General features: G+C 39.5%; 3 protein-coding genes across 3 annotated transcripts; 1 reads left to right on the top strand and 2 right to left on the bottom strand.

Annotated features, from left to right (window-relative positions):
* Positions 1–2,700: 2,700 nt before the first annotated feature.
* LOC137971487 (uncharacterized) lies at positions 2,701–3,549 on the top strand. The gene has a single exon (XM_068818308.1). It carries the CDS (start codon positions 2,701–2,703, stop codon positions 3,547–3,549), a length of 849 nt encoding a protein of 282 aa, XP_068674409.1.
* Positions 3,550–8,043: 4,494 nt separating this feature from the next.
* On the bottom strand, positions 8,044–9,273 carry LOC137979285 (adrenocorticotropic hormone receptor-like). Its single transcript, XM_068826526.1, has one exon. The coding sequence runs from the start codon at positions 9,215–9,217 to the stop codon at positions 8,258–8,260; it is 960 nt and encodes a 319-aa protein (XP_068682627.1). The 5' UTR covers positions 9,218–9,273; the 3' UTR covers positions 8,044–8,257.
* Positions 9,274–12,299: 3,026 nt separating this feature from the next.
* Positions 12,300–13,284, bottom strand: LOC137971503 (adrenocorticotropic hormone receptor-like). The gene has a single exon (XM_068818322.1). It carries the CDS (start codon positions 13,282–13,284, stop codon positions 12,325–12,327), a length of 960 nt encoding a protein of 319 aa, XP_068674423.1. The 3' UTR covers positions 12,300–12,324.
* Positions 13,285–20,000: the final 6,716 nt, after the last annotated feature.

Consider the following 20,000-nt stretch of genomic DNA (forward strand, 5'->3'; position numbering starts at 1 on the left):
GACCGTGCGTCCGTCCACTCGTCCATGTATGCCAATGTGACCGGTATCACCATGACCATATCGAGGCCATACTCCAGCTGGCACTCCAGCTAGTTTACGGCGTACATCTCTGTTATGGTCAATTGACACCTGTCAAAACAAGGCATCCGCTGGCCAGTACACGTGAACATTGCGCGTGCTCAAGTTTATAGCTCATCGAGGTCAGCTGATTTTTGGACCAGCTGACCAGCCACTGCTCTGTTGTTTTTTTTTTTTCCCCGATTGGATCACAGGCTCAAGCCTGGTTAACTACAAAACATTTTTCGCGCGCTTTCTGTGGCCCGACGCAGCTACACGGCGATACTACGTCAACTAAAGCTCTTAACGGCCGACGCTTTTCGTGTTCAAGTAGAAAACGGTTTAATTATCTTTTTCCTGCATTTTTCGCCGGTTTCAATCCAGGTTGAAATACATGGCTGAGGTCAGGACCACACTGGTGGCTCCGTAGTTATTCAAGTCAAGCATCGGATGGATATAAACTTAAAGCTGAGTGTTTATTTTTTTTTGTTTAGGGCTGCTTTTCGGCATATCTCCAGAAGATTTTTCATTTTGATAAGGTCCAGTTAACCACCAAATGGTCGCAAATGCGACTAAATTTTCGGTTGTGCGCCTCAAAAATCATGCGCGATCGCACTCGCGGCGCCTTAAAAGCTCAAATAAAGCGCGACTGAACTGCCCTCTCGCTTTTCTCACGTTGACAATACTTGCATACTCCGAGTGTTAAATCACGAATCAGAGGCTTCAATATAAAGATATATATAACTAAATCTGACCCTTGACAATAAAGTCACATTATTTTCCTGTCATCGGTGTGTGCTTATTTGCCGTCAGTTTTCTCAACGAATCCCTTAACGCCGGTGAAGGTCCATTTTTGCTGTCATCCATCCTAATACTCTTCTGTTTTGTTAAAACTCCGCTGACAAAAGCAAATGAAAACTACGAATAAAGCACATGCTTATTGCGCATGTCAAAGTGTTTGGGAAAGTGGAAGGTCAAGAGAGGGTGAACAATATGAGCCTTTTTCTTCAAGGAAATAAAATTGTTAAAAAAGTAAATTACATCCCAGTTAAGTCATCGCGCTTGCATTGTCCCTTGTATTCACTAATTTTCTGTTAAAGAGGCAGGCCTTACATTCTACAAAAGCGAGTAACTCTGCTTCGAATGATATTAAGTCACTAAATCAGGCCGCGATAAAAAGAAAATAGTTGATTTGTTTGTTTGTTTCGCTCTAAAATGTGAGCGAACAAGTGTTTTTTTACTCCGTTTTGCCTACGCTGTAACTGTTTTTGTCGGTGTGCTTCGACAATGACAAGTAAAAATTGCCCTTATGTTATAAACACGCAATCACAATGAGTTTTCGTGAAATTAACGAGAAATATCACAAATATTTCTCGGTGCTTGGAACCTACGATGAAACACTCGCACTCGTTGTTGATACATAATTTCTAAGATATAATTTTTGTACGCGTCCCCCGCGTTCATTCTCGGCTCAATTCCCTCAGCGCAAATAACAACAAAAGGCTATTGGTTAAAGTTGTCAAAACGAATTGGACCCACTACAATAGGCCATTTCTTGATACCTACTTCTTGGTAATGAAATCAAGCAGCAAGGCAGCAAGGTACTCCCCCCGGAGGGGTACTCCCTACCAGTTAAGGATAGGTTTGTGCCGCCAAGGTTCTCAAACCCCGACCCCTATTCAAGGTAGAAAAACGAGATTTGGTACCCTTTTTAAGGCCCAAAAGGCCTTGCACGTGCCGGCAATACAAGCTACAGACGTCAGTTTAAAATCGCTTGTTCAACTTGAAAACCTGTATTCAGGCGTGTAGTGCAGTTTTAATAGACCATATCTTTTTGGTTTTGCGCGTTGGGGTGGATACTGCAATTTAATCACCCTATCTTAAGATCGGAGCACTTCAAAAACCCTACTCTATAGACCTTTTTTCATAATGGCGGCCAAATAAAATATTCTTTTGTTTTTCTAGTCTCACACCAACCCAGCAAATTTCAAAAGAATATTTCATTTCAAACAATACTCGACGTTTCGACGCTCTCAAGCGTCATTTTCAAGAGTTGTAAAGTAACTGTTACTTGGCAGTTTGAATTAAATAATGTTAGCAAATCCTCGTGGGAGTCATGGTAAGACAATAGAACACTAGAAACGTTTTGCCTTCAGGGAGTCCGATTGTACATTTAAGGAAGGTTTTAGTTCTTTTATGAAAAGCATTTCATAAACAAGACAATCGAACTTCGTCTTGCATTGCCTAAGAACAGTGAAATTCGTAATGCAGCAAGAAGATAGTTAACTGCAAAGCAGCGATCGAATACTTAAAGATTTGCCAACTCTCGGAATAGCTCCAACTTTCGCTAGAGCGAACAGCACTGAGGCAAAGAAATGGAAATCGTCATCCAAAGCCTACGAGGAAAGTATTTTCAACGAGGAAATTAAGTACAAAAAATCTCGTCTCGCAGAGCTAAAGAGAGAATCTGACTCAAAGTGGCTTGAAGTACGGCAACAATGTACAACACTTCGTTATGCGCTTATAATCAACAGCATCAGCAACCTATGCCGAAAACAACTACTACAACAGATGAATACTCAGACCAAGAAGATCCCTAGAATGCTCTCTAAAACGGAGGATATTGATGAACATATTACGAACATGTCTTCATATAATCTATCTTTCTTTGAGAACCTAATACTATCCAGAGGCCTTAACTTTGCACTTCCACAGAAGGTCGAAGCACGAGAAGTTAAAGAATCGTTTGAACAACTCTACTGGAGAATCGAACCCAAGTTGGCTAATTCCGACACGAAGGATCTAACTTCTACGACGCTGAAGTCTATAGCTCTTAATTACATCAAACACAAGAATGCCACTCCACAAAAGGCTCCACTTAGAGCAGTCAACCGACTAAAGAAAAGAGAGGATATTGTTGTCACAAGACCGGACAAGGGTTCGGGTGTAGTAATACTCAACAAAGACATGTATGTTGCACTGCTAAAGAAGGTATCCATAGATGATAACACAAAGTTTGTCCCAGTCAGCGTCGAACAACCCAAGAAAAGGGGAAGACCAACTAAGCATTACCATCCACTTCTGGAGAAAGAGAAACAGCTTCACAAACTAGTCAAGGACACCCTGCCACCTGAAGTTGCTAAATCAGTCATAGCCAAAGGGTCGAGCTTGGCTCACCTATACGGTCTACTGAAGACACATAAACCACCGCTGTCTATGCGTCCAATACTGTCAGCGGTTGGTACTTACAACTACAACCTCGCTAAATGGTTGGACGAGAAGCTGAAACCGTTATCGATTAACAACCACAGGATTTCAAATATCTTTCAGTTTTCTGACGAACTAGTAGATCTGAAGTTGGATGAAAATGACATTTTAGTCTCCTATGATGTCACCTCACTCTTCACGAACGTTCCCGTCGACGAGACCATCGAGTTACTTTCAAGGCCGAGAGTGTGGGATCGTTCCTGTGTAGCGGCTTTTCCACTATAATATCATTCACGGACAGGTTTACGTTGCACATTTCATCCACTCACCTATACACGATTCATCCGAGTTTTATCTCATCCCTCACCAAGTCGCCTTAAGCCCTGCGGCGATGGGGGAAGCGCGAAGCAACAGGTGGAGGTGACCACTGGCAGTTGTAGCCTTGATCCTGCAGGTAGGTGGCCTCGGACTTTGGTCGTTCATCCCTATATTCGGGGATATAGGGGAGTCCGGCAGCATCCTTGGCGACTGAGCAGCCCTATTAAGGACAGCACTGCTCACCCTAGTAAGGGAGGGGCCGAGAAAAGGTGGCCTAAAAATTGCCTGCCCTTCATCAATCTGACCAGCTAGCTACGACTGGAAGATAATCCATGCATGCGGTCGAATCCAAATGAGAAAGAGAAAACTCACTATTGGAACATGGAATGTTCGCACTCTCATGGACAGAGACAACAGCGGAAGACCTCAAAGGAGAACAGCTGTGGTTGCCAAAGAACTATGAAGATACAACATCGACATTGCAGCCTTAATTCATTAAGAAAGACTCCATTTGCAGAGGAGGGGTCTTTTACAGAACCAGTTGATGGCTACACCTTCTTCTGGAAAGGAAAGGCCATGGACGAGGACAGGATCCACGGAGTCGGCCTAGCTATCAAATCCAGTCTCACGAAGCAGCTTCCTACCCTGCCTATTGGCATCAACGAGCGACTGATGAAGCTCCGCTTACTCCTCGGCCACAACCGGTACGCAACAAGCATCAGTGCACACGCGCTGATGCTTACCAGCCCAGAGGAGATAATCGAGCAATTCTATGCCAACCTCAGTTCTGTACTTGACTCTGTCCCTGCCAATATCAAGCTGATATTGCTTTGGAGACTTCAACGCCCGAGATGGCCGTGATCACAGTCACTGAGAAGGAGTGATCACAGACATGGCACAGGTAATCTGAACGCCAACGGTCTCCTGCTGCTAAACAAGTGTACTAAAAACGCCTTGGTCATCACCAACACGGTATTCAGAATGGTAGACAAATACATGACCTCCTGGATGCACCCCAGATCCAAACAATGGCATCTTATCGATTATGTGATCGTCCATCAGCGTGATGTACGGCATGTCCTCATTACCAGAGCTATGCGAGGAGCTGAATGCTGGACAGACCATAGCCTCATCCGCTCCACACTAAATCTCATTATTCCCCCTTTCCATCGAAAGCACCCGAAACTGTCCAGAAGATTATTCAACGTCGCCAAACTTCAGCAGACTCAATATCTTGAAAGTTTCTAGTTCAAACTGGATGAAGAACGTGCTGCTGCTGAACTAAGTTCTGACGTCTCAACCGAGAAATGGAACCAGTTCAGCATCTTGGAAATGGAAGAAATGCCAGCTGACTTTCGTGACACAACCATTGTCACCTTATTTAAGAACAAGGGTTCAAGAGCAGACTGTGGGAACCATAGAGGCATATCTCTACTCTTTACTTCCGGGAGTATCCAAGCTCGTATTATGCTGAACAGAGTGATTCCTTCAGTTGCAGAGAAGAATCTACCTGAGTCGCAGTGTGGATTTCGCCGTAACCGCAGCACAACCGACATGATCTGAACAGTCAGACAGATTCAAGAAAAATGTACTGAGCTGAGCAGAACATGTGCTTCTATGCAGTCTTCATCGTCCTGACCAAAGCATTTGAAACGGTCAATAGAGAAGCGCTGTGGGTCATCCTTGGGAAACTTGGCTGCCCAGCGAAATTCACCACCCTCATCAGACTGCTTCATGATGACATGACTGGAGAAGTGTTGTCAGACGGCAAATCCTCTGAAAGATTTGATATCTCAAATGAACTGAAACAAGGATGCATGCTCGCTCCAGTGTTATTCAACCTCTACTTCACACAAGTTATCCTTCATGCCACCAGAGTTGGATCTGGGCATCTACACCGTTACCGTCTCGATGGGTCACTATTTGACCTGAGGCGTCTGACAGCAAAGACGAAAACGCTAGAGAGGTTACTACTTGAAGCGCTTTTTGCCGATGACTGTGCTCTTATGGCCCACAATGTACACCATCTGCAGGTAATTGTTGACGTATTCTCTGAAGCTGCAAAACATTTTGGCTTAACGATCAGTGTCAGCAAGACAGAGGTCCTTCTCCAGCCTGCACCAGCGACCCGTCCTCAACAGCCTTGTATCACCATCGATGGCACTCAGCTAAAGAATGAAGAGTCATTCTAATACCGTACCTAGGGAGTACCATCTCTAATGATGGGACTCTGGACAGGGAAATTACAAACAGGATTCAGAAAGCTAGCCAGGCTTTTGGCAGACTTCGTATCAAGATCTTACAGCACAAAAACATCTCTCTGTCTACCAAACTTAAGGTCAGACTCTACAACCCAATAGTTCTTCCATCACTGCTGTACGGCTGTGAAACCTGGACTCATTACCGTGGGCATCTAAGAAAGCTCAAGCAGTTCCACACACGCTCACTGCGCTCCATTATGCAGATACAATGGCAAGGTCGCGTCTCGAACCAAGAAGTTCTAGAGAGGGCAAGTACTATCAGTATCGAGACTATGGTCCTCAAAGCCCAACTACGCTGGACTAGTCATGTATCCGAATGGACGAATCCAGGATTCCTCGCCAGCTTTTCTACGGAGAGCTATCTCAGGGCAGATGCAACCAAGGCCGATCCAAGAAGAGATACAAGGACAACCTCAAGTCCAACCTCAAATGGGCAGGAATTCAACCAAAGGAACTGGAGACTGCCGCAGCCAATAGATCTGGATGGCGAGCGACTGTCCAGAAAGCTGGTAGAAAATTCGAGCTTGACCACCGCCTGTGTATTGTAGAGGCTAGGGATCCCCATAAAAGAGCAGCGAAGGACCCAATCACAACTGGTGGCACACCATGCCCGATCTGTGGCCGCGTGTGTGCCTCGGACTTTGGACTTCAGAGCCACATGCGTGTCCACTGTTGAGACTTGTTCATTTCAACTACAACTGATGGCTTCAAACCATCAACTCATTTTGTGCTTTGCTAATGTTATTCTTGAGTTCGACAGACAACCTATTATTATATTATTAAAGTGGCAGGCGGGACACTGTGCGCTGTTCATCATAAAAGCACCAAACTTCTCGTATCGTGCATGCCTTTTTCTCTCTCCTGTGAGACTTCCTCGATATCTGTAGCTAAAGACCAATGAATCAGCTCAGCTCAACTGTAAATGTGATGTTAAGCCGCTGAATTTGCCATTCATGAAGGGTTTGAATAAAGCATTTCGTATAATGGTTTGCCCTCTTTTGAAATGATCTTTTAATTCGTCATCTGTCATTTTATTGTTGACAGAGGTCAATATTAAAACTGCAAAAGACTTAAACTTCTTAATGAGAAAAGCTATATGAAGCATTTCAGTACAGCGCAGTTTAACTAAACAAAGACATGAAGGGGTTAGTTTCCGACGGAACCGAAATCCGCTGACTCACGAAGAGGTACCGTAAAAACCCGCGAATAAGAACCTTAAGTTTTTCAACTTAGCCTAAATAGGTGCTTATAGAAATGGTATTTATTGGGGTTTTAGGTGAGTTAGGTTTTTACATGTAAATAGGTTCTTAATTTGATAGGGGCACTAGCGATCAACACAGATAACATAATGCGGTATTAAATAATTATCTAGAATACAGTTTAGATGATAACCATACAGTAAATTTATCTTTCCAAAGTACTAGCAAGCATTTTAGTTCATTCTTTGAATCTTACTGACTGAAACCTAGACTAATTGTTTTTCTGTATTTTCATCTGTGCCTCCAAGAACCTAGTGAAAATTTTAGACTAAATAGGTTCTTGTTAAAAGAAGGTTTAAAATAAAATTTTTGCCTAACAGGTTCTTATATGCGGTTTTTTACTGTAAGACTCGAGACATTAGCCATTTTCTCTTTTCATGTTGGCACATCGACATTTTTCACTGAGCTAATTTGATAAAACCAACTTTTCCTGACGTTAGTGATAAGTAAAAAAAAAAAAAAAAGAAAAAATAAAATAAACTTTAAGTTGCATTTCGAGCTTGATAACAATTTGTTTTCGCTTCTTCGTTTATTATTCACATAGTTCGCTCACCTCATCCATACGGCCAACGTAAATAACTTATTATTAAAAAGAGAGCTGCTTATTAATCGCAGGAAATAGCGGTGGTAAAGCCAATACAGTGTTCAATTAAAGTGATTACCTTTTTCATGAAGAGTGCTTTTCGACAATTAATGCATGTGCAGAGCCCCGTTTTCAATTTTATTACATCCATTTAGAAATCACTGGTGATCCTTGCAATCTGATTGGCTCTAAGCAGTGCGATTTATTCCCAAATCGCACTATTTTTTGCTCTAAATCGCACCATTTCCCCAGCCAATGAGAAAAAAACACAAAAGCTAAACAACCAATCAGATTTCAAGACCATTTTCAATTTAATTTTTTAAGCAAGAGAGGATCCACTCTTGATTTAAGTCGCCATTTCGTGGAAGCAGATTCGAGGATTGCAAAAGAACCCATTCATCATTATAACCTCGCACATATATCACAGTCAATTTTATTGTAGTTTACCATTGGTCTAGCTCTTTTGGAGAGTTACAAAGAGAGTTGACAACTGCGAGACTTTTTCGTTCAAATAAACTATCATTTCCGAGAACCGTAGGCTCGTTTACTGTGTGAGTACTTCTGATGCAACTTTATCTTTGACACGAAAAGCATGCCCTGTTTTTAACCGCAATTAGGGCTTGCCTGTATTGTGGTATTCTCCAAGCGTAAAGGAATGGGTTTAGCGCAGAGCTTATACACAACATTGGTACTGAAAGAGCTTTCAAGGTTTCAAAACCCATCCCACTACATTCACTGCTTTTTTCTTTTAAACAGCGATTTTCTAAATTTTTTGCGATTAAATACGGCGAAAAAGATATAAATATCACAACATTGATTATTACCAATGTCCAAACTATCTTCTTTTCGAGTCGAATGTTCTGAACAAATGTACGAGATCTTCCACTTGGAAGGGCCTGTCCAAAATCGACGTTTCTTGAGTAGCGACGAAATTCAATGTAAGCGGCAGCATAAACGCAACTCAAAAGAACTAATGGGACCGTGGTTTGAACGTGAAGATCAACCAAATGGAAAATGTTTTCGGATTCTACAACAGAATGTGATACTTCAAACATCACAGAGAACAGCGAAAGGAAAATGTTACAAACAATGACCTTTCGGATTGTTACAAGGTTTTTGTATCGCCACGAAAGCTTCACAGCTAGATATCTGTCCAATGATAAAGCAACAGCTGTAAAGATTGAGATCTTAGTAGTCACATGTGAAAAAATAAGCGAAATATCGCAAAGTTTTGGCTGCTCATGTCCAGATCCAATGCAAAGCATACAAGCCGAATACAAAGGCTGTACAAACAAGCCTGAAAGGAAATCGCTCAAAGACAGACTTGCCACGAAATATGTGGTACTGCGAGATCGAAAATAATTGTAGGGATTGCTGAAGAGTGTGACTAAAAGGACGATGTTCGTTAAAATAGTAGCTGAAGAAAATATCAAGCTGAAAATTCCTCCCACAATGGCGACTGTTGCTGATGAAATTATTCCCGCTCCATGTTCATGATCATGGTCGTGAGACATTTCACTTGCTTCGTTCATTGTGACGACGAGTTGAAGTTCTTACACCTCGATGAAATAGAGCAACTACTGCTGGATTGTTTCTCAATACTTATAAAGCCAAAGCGCCAAGGCTTGTTTTCTGCAACTCGACAATTATTAGCTCGAACTTGATTATATGTATTCCATAGGAGACCTGAATCAATTTAACAAAGTCGGTGATAATCGCAGATAATAGCCTCCTGTCTCGAATCGTGCTGTGTCAAACTAAACCGACAAAATGCGTGTATTAACAGCCAATAGTTTGTCTGTGCTGTCACCTGCAGCTCTTTTACATGTGCCAAATTAAAAAGGATGATTTGTTCTCGAATGTGGCTAGTCATTCTAATTGAAAAATTTATATTTGGGAATTTGAAAAAGACCGCCCTTTATGGACTCACCTAAGAACCATAAAAAGTCTTCACAATAACTAGCGCAAGGAAGTAGTCGAATGCGATGTAAATCAATAAATTTCATATACGAAATTGGAGACGACAAAGTAGCAGGAAAACAGTCTTTGAACGGAGTCTTGCTGGGTGTTTACTCATTCCTAGCGTAAATTTTAAATTAGTTTAATTTCTTTTATTTTGAGATAGACAGAATCATATGGAACATGATTTTCCCCTTTTAGTCATCGGAATTAACGGACATTTTCAAATGTTTCTTTAGGCATTTTGATAACACAGTGCTAAAATTGGGCTAACAGTTCCTCATTCTCGTCGCGAACAGAACCTTTTCCATCTAACACCACGATTTTCCAAATGGATCACGTCCCTTTTCTCAACAGTCTAGCTGTTCTGCTATAGTAAAGAAATACGTTCCCTGCTGAAAATCGTAAAACATGCTTTTTCCTCATTTCAATAGGCAAATGATTTTTTTTCAGTTTCTTTGAAGGTTCCCATTTAAATTTGTCACATTTATGTCGATTGTAGGAAAACATAGTCACTAGACAGTTGATATTTATGTAAAATCTCATTTACAGTATATTACGCTGTTCAAAGGTGACAATTAAACAAAAAATAGCTCTTATGCGTTACTAGGTTAGAGTCAATTGTAATATTATATTACATTTTACGGAAGGTTTTTATTTACCGGTTTTCATCCCGGATGAGATGAAAAGATTTTATTATTAATACACATTATTTTGGGTGGGCAAATAAAAAACTGATCCTCTTATTTGGAGATTTCCTGTCGTTTCTTCTCCAGCCTGACTGAAGATAATACATAGCTGTTGTCGTCAGGCAGAAACAGGTAATTCGTATAAAATTGAGGATTCCATTTAATTTGAGACTTGTATTTCAAATAAAAAACTGAAAGGATCGAAACAGACAAAGTAATTTAAGTCAAGGTTAATCGTTCAGTTTGAGAACGTTTTCTTGCAGATTCTTTACTGGTTTACTATATATGCTACAAACCTTTGTTCATCCTAGTTCTAACAAAAAAGAGCGAAAAAAAAAAAATTTTCAACTCTTGTCAATATGATCAATAAATATGCTCTGACAATGAGATTGCAATGAAGAGCTAGACCAACTCCTTAAAGCAATTTTTCCCTCTTTGGAATTTTGATGTTTCACTAAAAACACTTGTTTATTTCTGTTATTCCATCAAATTCTTTTTTGCAGACTTCTCACCATATCCTCAAAAAGTTTATCTTTATGATTACCGTTGCTTCTTAAATTCGAAGTAGGGGAGTCTGTAATTCAATTTCTTAGGCAACGCAAAGGAAAGTAAGTTTCCCGTTTAATAAAGGTTCCTTGTATAAATTAAGGACAATTCTACATGAAAACAGCCTGATTAACAAAAGTCAACGGTGCGTTGCTTCCTGATGTATGCGGGAGCTCGAACAACATACCAACTTTGTACAAAATACATTAAAACAAATCAAATATACTCGATGGACAAGTAGTAAATCGAGGACTCTTCGGTGAACAAATCCAGACGGGTCTAAATTTTTCCTTTTTAAAAAGGATACAGATCAATGAATAGTGACGTTAATTTGTTGAAAAATTTACAAATATCAACTACTCTAAAAGATTCAATTTCCTGCCCTTAACTGTATTCCAAAACAATGCCATGTTTTGATACACCCTGAGAGAATTGAGGAGGCTACCGTTCTGCAGCCGTTTCCATAAACTACTTGCAAACTTTGGCGGTACGTGCTGATAAAATGTCGTCCAGCCAAATTACTTTTTGGTATCATTATCACTACGATCGAGATTCAGAAGACAGTCAGGAAGTTTATTTGGCGAATCAAAGTCTTGTACATTGAAGTACAGGTCTTGGGAATTTAACAACTCCCTCCTGGAAGATAATGATTACAAAGAACTGATCGCTTTTTACTATCCACAAATATTGAGAAAATACGTAGTAGTCACCGATAGGCAGCTTTTATGGAAACTTTGGTTATGACGTCATGTACGTCCACCCGTACAGACCGTCGGGGTGAAGATGGGGAGGCAGGACAGCCACTAGAAACGGGAGTGTGCGCCAGTTTTCTATGCCAGGAAATCCCGTGGCAGCGTTGCATTCTGGGGGGAAATTATATTAGTGACAAGCAACGGGATAAAGAGCAGGAAAGAGCACGAGAGAAGAGACGATGAAATTTCAGAAATTAAAGCCAAGACACCTTCGAGAGAAGCCGAGGAAGAAGAACAAGACAAAATTTCAATGAAAATGAATGTAAAGCTGAGAGAAATAGAGCACTAGAAAGGAATAGGACTGCTTAAAAATCGTAAGTAATAGCGGTGTTAAAGGGAATGAAGTGTTAAATTGAAGTGATTACCTTTTCGATGAAGAGTGTTTTTTTCCCAATCAATACATGTGAACAGCCCCGTTTTCATTGTAATTTTTTAAGCAAGAAAGGATCCAATCCTGAATTAAGTCGCCATTTCATGGAAGCGCGCAGAATCGACCGAGGATTGCAAAAGAACCCTTTTATCATTATAACCTCGCAAATATATCATAGTCAATTTTAGTGTAGTTTACTATTGGTCTCACTCTTTTGGAGAGTTACAAAGAGAGTTGACAACTACGAGACTTTTTCGTTCAAATAAACTATCATTTCCGAGAACCGTAGGCTCGTTTACTGTGTGAGTACTTCTGATGCAGCTTTATCTTTGACACGAAAAGCATGCCCTGTTTTTAACCGCAATTAGGGCTTGCCTGTATTGTGGTATTCTCCAAGCGTAAAGGAATGGGTTTAGTGCAGAGCTTATACACAACATTGGTACTGAAAGAGCTTTCAAGGTTTCAAAACCCATCCCACTACATTCACTGCTTTTCTCTTTTAAACAGCCATTTTCTAAATTTTTTGCGATTAAATACGGCGAAAAAGATATAAATATCACAACATTGATTATTACGACTGTCCAAACTATCTTCTTTTCGAGTCGAATGTTTTGAACAAACGTACTAGATCTTCCACCTGGAAGGGCTTGTCCAAACACGACGTTTCTTGAGTAACGACGAAATTCAATGTAAGCGGCAGCATAAACGCAACTCAAAAGAACTAATGGGACCGTGGTTTGAAGGTGAAGATCAACCAAATGGAAAATGTTTTCGGATTCAACAACAGAATGTGATACTTCAAACATCACAGAGAACAGCCAGATGAAAATGCTACAAACAATGACCTTTCGGATTGTTACAAGGTTTTTGTATCGCCACGAAAGCTTCACAGCTAGATACCTGTCCAATGATAAAGCAACAGCTGTAAAGATTGAGATCTTAGTAGTCACATGTGAGAAAATAAGCGAAATATCGCAAAGTTTGGGCTGCTCATGTCCAGATCCAATGCAAAGCATACAAGCCGAATACAAAGGCTGTACAAACAAGCCTGAAAGAAAATCGCTCAAAGACAGACTTGCCACGAAATATGTGGTACCGCGAGATCGAAAATAATTGTAGGGGTCGCTAAAGAGTGTGACTAAAAGAACAATGTTCGTTAAAATTGTAGCTGAAGAAAATGTCAAGCCGAAAATTCCTCCCACAATGGCGACTGTTGCTGTTGAAATTATTCCCGCTCCATGTTCATGATCATGGTCGTGAGACATTTCGTTTGCTTCGTTCATTGTCACGACAAGTTCAAGCTCTTGCACCTCGATAGAATAGAGCAACTACTGCTGGATTGTTTCTCAATTCTTAAAAAACCAAAGCGCCAAGGGTTGTTTTCTGCAACTGCACAATTATTAGCTCGAACTTGATTATATGTATTCCATAGGAGACCTGAATCAATTTAACAAAGTCGGTGATAATCGCATATAATAGCCTGCTGTCTCGCTTCGTGCTGTGTCAAACTTCGTCACTCAACCGACAAAATACATGTATTAACAGCCAATATTTTGTCTGTGCTGTCAATTGCACCACTTTTACATGTGCCAAATTAAAAAGAGTCTTTGTTCTCGAATGTGGCTTGTCATTCTAACTGAGAAATTTATATTTGGGAATTTGAAAAAGACCGCCCTTTATGGACTCACTTAAAAATAAAATAGGGTTCACAATAAATAGCGCGAGGAAGTAGTCGAATGGGATGTAAATCAATAAATTTCATCTACGAAATTGGAGACGACAAATTTGCAGGAAAACAGTCTTTGAACGGAGTCTTGCTGGGTTTATCAGCAATACTTATTGCTAGCGTACATTTTAAATTAGTTTCATTTCCTTTATTTTGAGGCAGAATCAAATGGAACGTCATTTTTTTCCCTTTTACTGATAAGAATTAACGGACATTTTCAAATGTTTCTTTAGGCGTTTTGTCATTCTCGTCGCGAACCGAACGTGTTCCATCTGACACCACGATTTTCCAAATGGATCACGTTCCTTTTCTCAACAGTCTAGCTGTTCTGCTATAGTAGAGAAATACGTTCCCTGCTGAAAATCGTAAAAGATGCTTATTCCTCATTTCAATAAGCAAATGATTTGTTTTATTTTCTTTGAAGGTTCCATTTAAATTTGTCACATTTATTTCGATTGTAGGAAAACATAGTCACTAGACAGTTGATATTTATGTAAAATCTCAGTTAAAGTATACGCTCTTCAAAGGTGTCACTGAGAATTTAAAAAAAAAAAAGCTCTTATGCGTTACTAGGTTAGAGTCAAGTGTAATATTATATTATATTTTAGGAAAGGTTTTTATTTACCGGTTTTCATCCTGGGCGAGATGAAAAGCTTTTATTATTAACACAAATTATTTTAGGTGGACAAATAAAGAACTGATCCCCTTGTTTGACGATTTCCTGTCGTTTCTTCTCCAGCCTGACTGAGGATAATAAGTTGTTGTCCTCAGGCAGAAACAGGTGATTAGTATCAATTGAAGATTTAATTTAATTTGAGACTTGTATTTCAAATAAAAAAGCAGAAAGGATCGAAACAGACAAAGTAATTTAAGTCAAGGTTAATCGTTCAGTTTGATTCTTTACTGATTTACTATATATGCTACAAACCTTTGTTCATCCTAGTCAGTCTAACAAAAAAGAGTGAATGAAAATGATTTTCAAGTATTGTCAATATAATCAATAAATATGGTCTGACAATGAGATTGCAATGAAGAGCTAGACCAACTCCTTAAAGCATTTTTTCGTTCTTTGGAATGTTGATGTTTCACTGACAACATTTGTTTATTTCTGTTATTTCATCAAACCTTTTTCGACTTATCACCACATCCTCAAAAAGTTTATCTTTATGATTACCGTTGCCTCTTACATACGAACTAGACGAGCCTAGAATTCAATTTCTCAGGCAACGCAAAGGAAAGTAAGTTTCCCGTTTAATAAAGATAACTTGTATAAATTAAGGACAATTCTACATGAAAACAGCCTGACTAACAAAATTCAACGGTGCGTTGCTTCCTGATGTATGGAGCTAGAACAACACACCAACTTTGTACAAAATACGTTAAAACAAGTGAAATACACTCTATGTACAAAGCAGTAAATCGAGGACTTGTCGGTGAACAAATCCAATCGGGTCTAAATTTTTCCTTTTAAAAAATTATACAGATCAATGAATAGTGACGTTAATTTGTTGAAAATTTTACAAATATCAACTACTCTTAAAGATTCAATTTCCTGCCCTTATCTGTATTCCAAAACAATGCCAGGTTTTGATAAACTCTGAGAGAATTGAGGAGGCTACCATTCTGCTGCTGTTTGCATAAACTACAAGCAAACTTTGGCGGTACGTGCTAATAAAATTTCGTCCAGCTAAAATACTTTTTGATATCATTATCACTACGATCGAGAGACAGAAGACAGTTTATTTGGCGAATCAAAGTCTTGTACATTGATGTACAGGTCTATGGAAATTTAACAACTGCCTCCTCGAAGATGATGATTACAAAGAACTGATCGCTTTTTACTATCCACAAGTATTGAGAAAATACGTAGAAGTTACCGATAGGCAGCTTTTATGGAAATTTTGGTTATGACGTCACGTACGTCCGCCCTTGCAGACTGTCGGGGTGGAGGTGGGGAGGCAGGGCAGCTACTAGGGACGGGAGTGTTCGGGCAGTTTTCCTTGCCAGGAAATCGCGTGGCAGCGTTGCATCTGGCAACCCGCATTTTTCTTGCGGGAAACTATATTAGTGACGAGCAACGGGATAAAGAGCAGGAAAGAGTACGAGAGAAGAGGCGACAAAATTTGAGAAATTTAAGCCAAGAAATCCTCGAGAGAAGCCGAGGGAGGAAAAGAAGACAAGATTTCAATGAAAAGGAACGTAAAGCGGAGAGAAATAGAGCAAGAGACAAAAGACTCATTTAAAACGGTTAGCTTTCAGGTAAGATAATGGTTCGACACTGACTAGTTTTTTTAATGTTTCGTCAGTGTCAAACCATTATCTTACTATGTCAGCTCCTGATTACCACTACTCTAGCTTTCAGGTAATGTTTTCCTTCTTAATCTATGCCTCGCTTCCTCACATATTTTGTAAAACTACCTAAAAAAAAAAAAGCAAAAATCGGAGAAGGCCTGAAAACTTTTGCAATTCCTTCGTGACAGACATTCTGACATATTTCAAGAATCACATTTATTATATATGCTTTTTATGTGAAATGGATGCCCAGTTGTGAGCTGCTTTGTTTGACTGTGAAATTTCAGTCGAGTAAGCGAAATTAGGGAGCTTAAGATCTGCGACGGCGATGTTAACGACAACGCCACAAAACAATGATATCATTGGATAAAAGTTGCTTCGGTCAAATCGTCAAACTTCGAGTCGCCCGAAGCCATGGTGTAAAGACAGTGGTGTATTGAATTACACCACGGCTATTACACCACGATAATGACGTCAAGGCGGTTGTTTCGTCATAACTTAGTGTCACGTGGCACAAATCAACCAATCAGAAAATCAGAATTCGTACAGTGTATGAAATTTGAATAATAAAAGAGCATAAATAATCGTGCTGCACATGCAGCACGCATTTTAGCGCATATCTTTGCGGTACTCTGTATAACGACGACGTGAAATCACCAAATTTGAAGTTTTGACACAACAATGTGAGCATGGAACACAGAGCCTTGCATTCTCTATTTTCACTCTGAAACCGCTCGTACCGATTTAGTTCTAATACACTTCGCCCACATTGTACGACGTGAACGCGAAGGAATAATCTCGAAACACTTATGATAGGGCAAAGCTATAGTATAAGGTGACATTTTCGTTGACGTCGCCCTCGTAAATCTTAAGGTCCCTATTATTACGCTTTAGGTTGACTTTTCATTAGTACAATTTTTGCTGTTGTTCTGAATTGAAGACAGAGCCGGAGAGATAAAGATTGTCAGTCAAACGGAAAATGTTGTGAAAGAGATTACCGTGCATTTAATTTCAATTTTTGTTGTTGATTAAAATTGTTGGTTGTTGTTTACAAGACTTGTTTGTTTACTGCTGTTAGTTCAGAGGTGTTTGATCTGTTTTATCATTGTAAACTGGAGTACACACTAATGACGATTAACTTTGTACTTTATGCAGACGCATAGTTATTTCCATAAGCACTATATTGCTTTCTGTGGTTAGAAACAGGGGATCCGCTTTTAGGCTGGGCTAAATCTATATATTATAGCCTTAATCTCAGCAAAAGATGAACAAAAGACATGTAAATTTACTTACGTTAATTTTTGGCTTGATATTTTGAATGGAGTTTATCACAGGCACTGCATAGGTGAGAGTTTTTCCTGTCAGAAAGTAAATTGAAGTAAACTGTCATAACATGTGCTGTTCCAATGCTATTGTGAAACAGCCATTACTACTTTTATTTCTGTTTCTACAACCATGTCAATCCCATAAAAATAAAGAGCCTCGCCAATGTGCTTACGATCCCTTCATGGTCTCCAAATCTTTCCCTGTGCTTTAAAACTCAACAACTGAATCATTCATATTTGAGCAAAAAATGTCTTAAATTGTTGCTACAAAATTTGATCGTTGACTTTCTGTGTTAACGCGTTTTAACAATGACTGACCAGGGAATGCCAACAGCAGGGACGGACATAAGATAAATGATGACCGGTTTCCAAAACGACGAAGGGATGGTAGGGATGCGCCCCTGTTCAGTTATATCAAAATGGAAAATAATAATAATAATAATAATAATAATAATAATAATAATAATAATAATAATAATAATGACGACACTAGAATGCACATGTACATGTACCTGTTCCAGTTTTGGATTTGACAAACACATCTTTGCCTTCCAGAAGAGACGGAATGGCAGCCTTCTGTATGCTTTAAAAAAACAGGATAAAGCCTTGAATGCTTCCTTTCTACAAAATTGCTCATCACGCAAGGTTGCTGCCTAACGGTCGCCCGGGCGACCAAATTTCTCAACAAGTAGCCCAAACGGGCGCCTTAATTGATTCATCCTCACTTTATCGTAAATATGATCCCAGCTGGAATTATTAATTCTACGCTCTTGAAAAAATGACTCGGGCTACTATCTTGCAGCCTAGCTGGGATTAATTTTTACTATCAATAGTGTGGTTTTCAATTGAGTGTCGAAAGTAATTAGCGAATTACTTTGGTTTTACGTAACTTCACTAGATGATTGGTTCAAAGTTGTCGCGCCACTTTTTCAACCAATCAGAAGTGAAACCAAAACCAATCGTGGCTCGCGCGTGCACGTTCTCCCGCGCTTTGTGTCGGCTACGTGTAATTACTTCGAATTTACTGGATTGTCTCCCTCCTTTTTGATTGGCCAAAGTAATTGCTTTGGTTTTGGTTTCACGACACTCGATTGAACCTCGCTTTAATCATCTACTGTAGCTCAATTATTATTGTCATCACCATCCATCACTTTTTGTATGTAATCTTTATTGGACATTTTTAAAGTGCTACTATGACCAAAATTGGATTTCAAAACTACAGTGTGTTAAATTATGTACCCTTTAAACACTCGAGCTTTCAAGCCATGGACAACAATCTGCAGTGAGATTATATTAAATAACTCTTCCTTGGCATCAACACATAATTTATTGGTAAGATAAAAAAAACTCAACTCTTAAGGAGACAACTTTTACTACCCATGGATGAATTCAACCCACTGATAGCCCCCTATTGTCAGTGCCACCAGAATCATCAAGAAAAACCCAATGAAAAAATCCTTATTACCTCGTCATGGTGATCAAATTCAAATTGTTTTTAAGATTGGATACCTGAAAAAGGGCGAAACATTTTAAGAAATTATTTGTGAATTGTTTCATCGTCATTATTTTATCGTCATTAGTGCGTTTCACGGCTAGTTCAAGACGAGAACTTCAAAGTCTTAAAGTGCCACTGTGACGAAAATCGAAGCTTTTTTAACCCAGATTTCTGTGCCCGAAGTTAGTGTTAAGACTTGAAACTTGAAGAAGAAATGAAATTCAGACCAACCTGACGAAGCAGTTCCTTTAAAATGGCTGTCCAAATCTGCGTAAAATGCCGTCCGCCATTACCGAAACAACTACTCGAGCCAACGAATTTTGTTCAGCGGCTTTCCTTCTTGACGTTATCGTATCCCTTTCTTGTTTTAAAATGTATTAATTCTATATTATCCTTGATATATCTCAGCTCAGTCGTATTGGATGTCGTTGTGAGAAAAGAATCTGCTTTTATTTTCAGTTGCGTGACCGTCTCCCAACAAGCTCCATTATAAGATCGTATAGGTATTCGAGACATACAAAAGAAGGTAACCCGTTCGTAAACATGTATAAAGAAGATTTTGAAAATATTCAGATAAAGCCAAGACCTTTTTTCATTTATCGAAGGTTTTCTTAATCTGCTTTGCGAGATTTAAGTTCTCTGGGGTCATATTAAGTAGTACAAGTCACGGACCAAGGATCCCTATGCGAAAATTGTTGACATTTTTCAACAGTCGATAAAACAAATGTTAAAACTCTGCAGAAAATTCGCTGTAAATCTGTTCTGCAAAAAGACACGTGTTCCCGTTGCGTTTTATCTTTACACAAACCAAGTAAACATGACAAAGTAAGTTACGGAGCCGCAAAAGTGGAGACTTTCTAGAAAGACAAATTAATACTCCTGTCAACAAACTTGAATTCCGCACAATCACCGAAAGCAGGAAAGCCGAAATTTCGTCATGTGAAAGAAGAATAATCAAAAAATCATCGAAAACATTTATTTTTGGTGGTATCTTAGTTAACGAGGAAATATAACATCATGTTCGGAAAAGTCGCGGACCAAGGACACCATACTGTATTGTGTGACGAAAGACACAATTCGCTTATCTTTGCATTTCTGTAGGAGGGCTTGTTTCCTGTTCTCAAGTTTAATGTTTGAGAGTGTAGCCGTAATCAGGCTTTC

Source organism: Montipora foliosa, chromosome 1, assembly GCF_036669935.1.
Source record: "Montipora foliosa isolate CH-2021 chromosome 1, ASM3666993v2, whole genome shotgun sequence".
Taxonomy (NCBI): Eukaryota; Metazoa; Cnidaria; class Anthozoa; order Scleractinia; family Acroporidae; genus Montipora; species Montipora foliosa.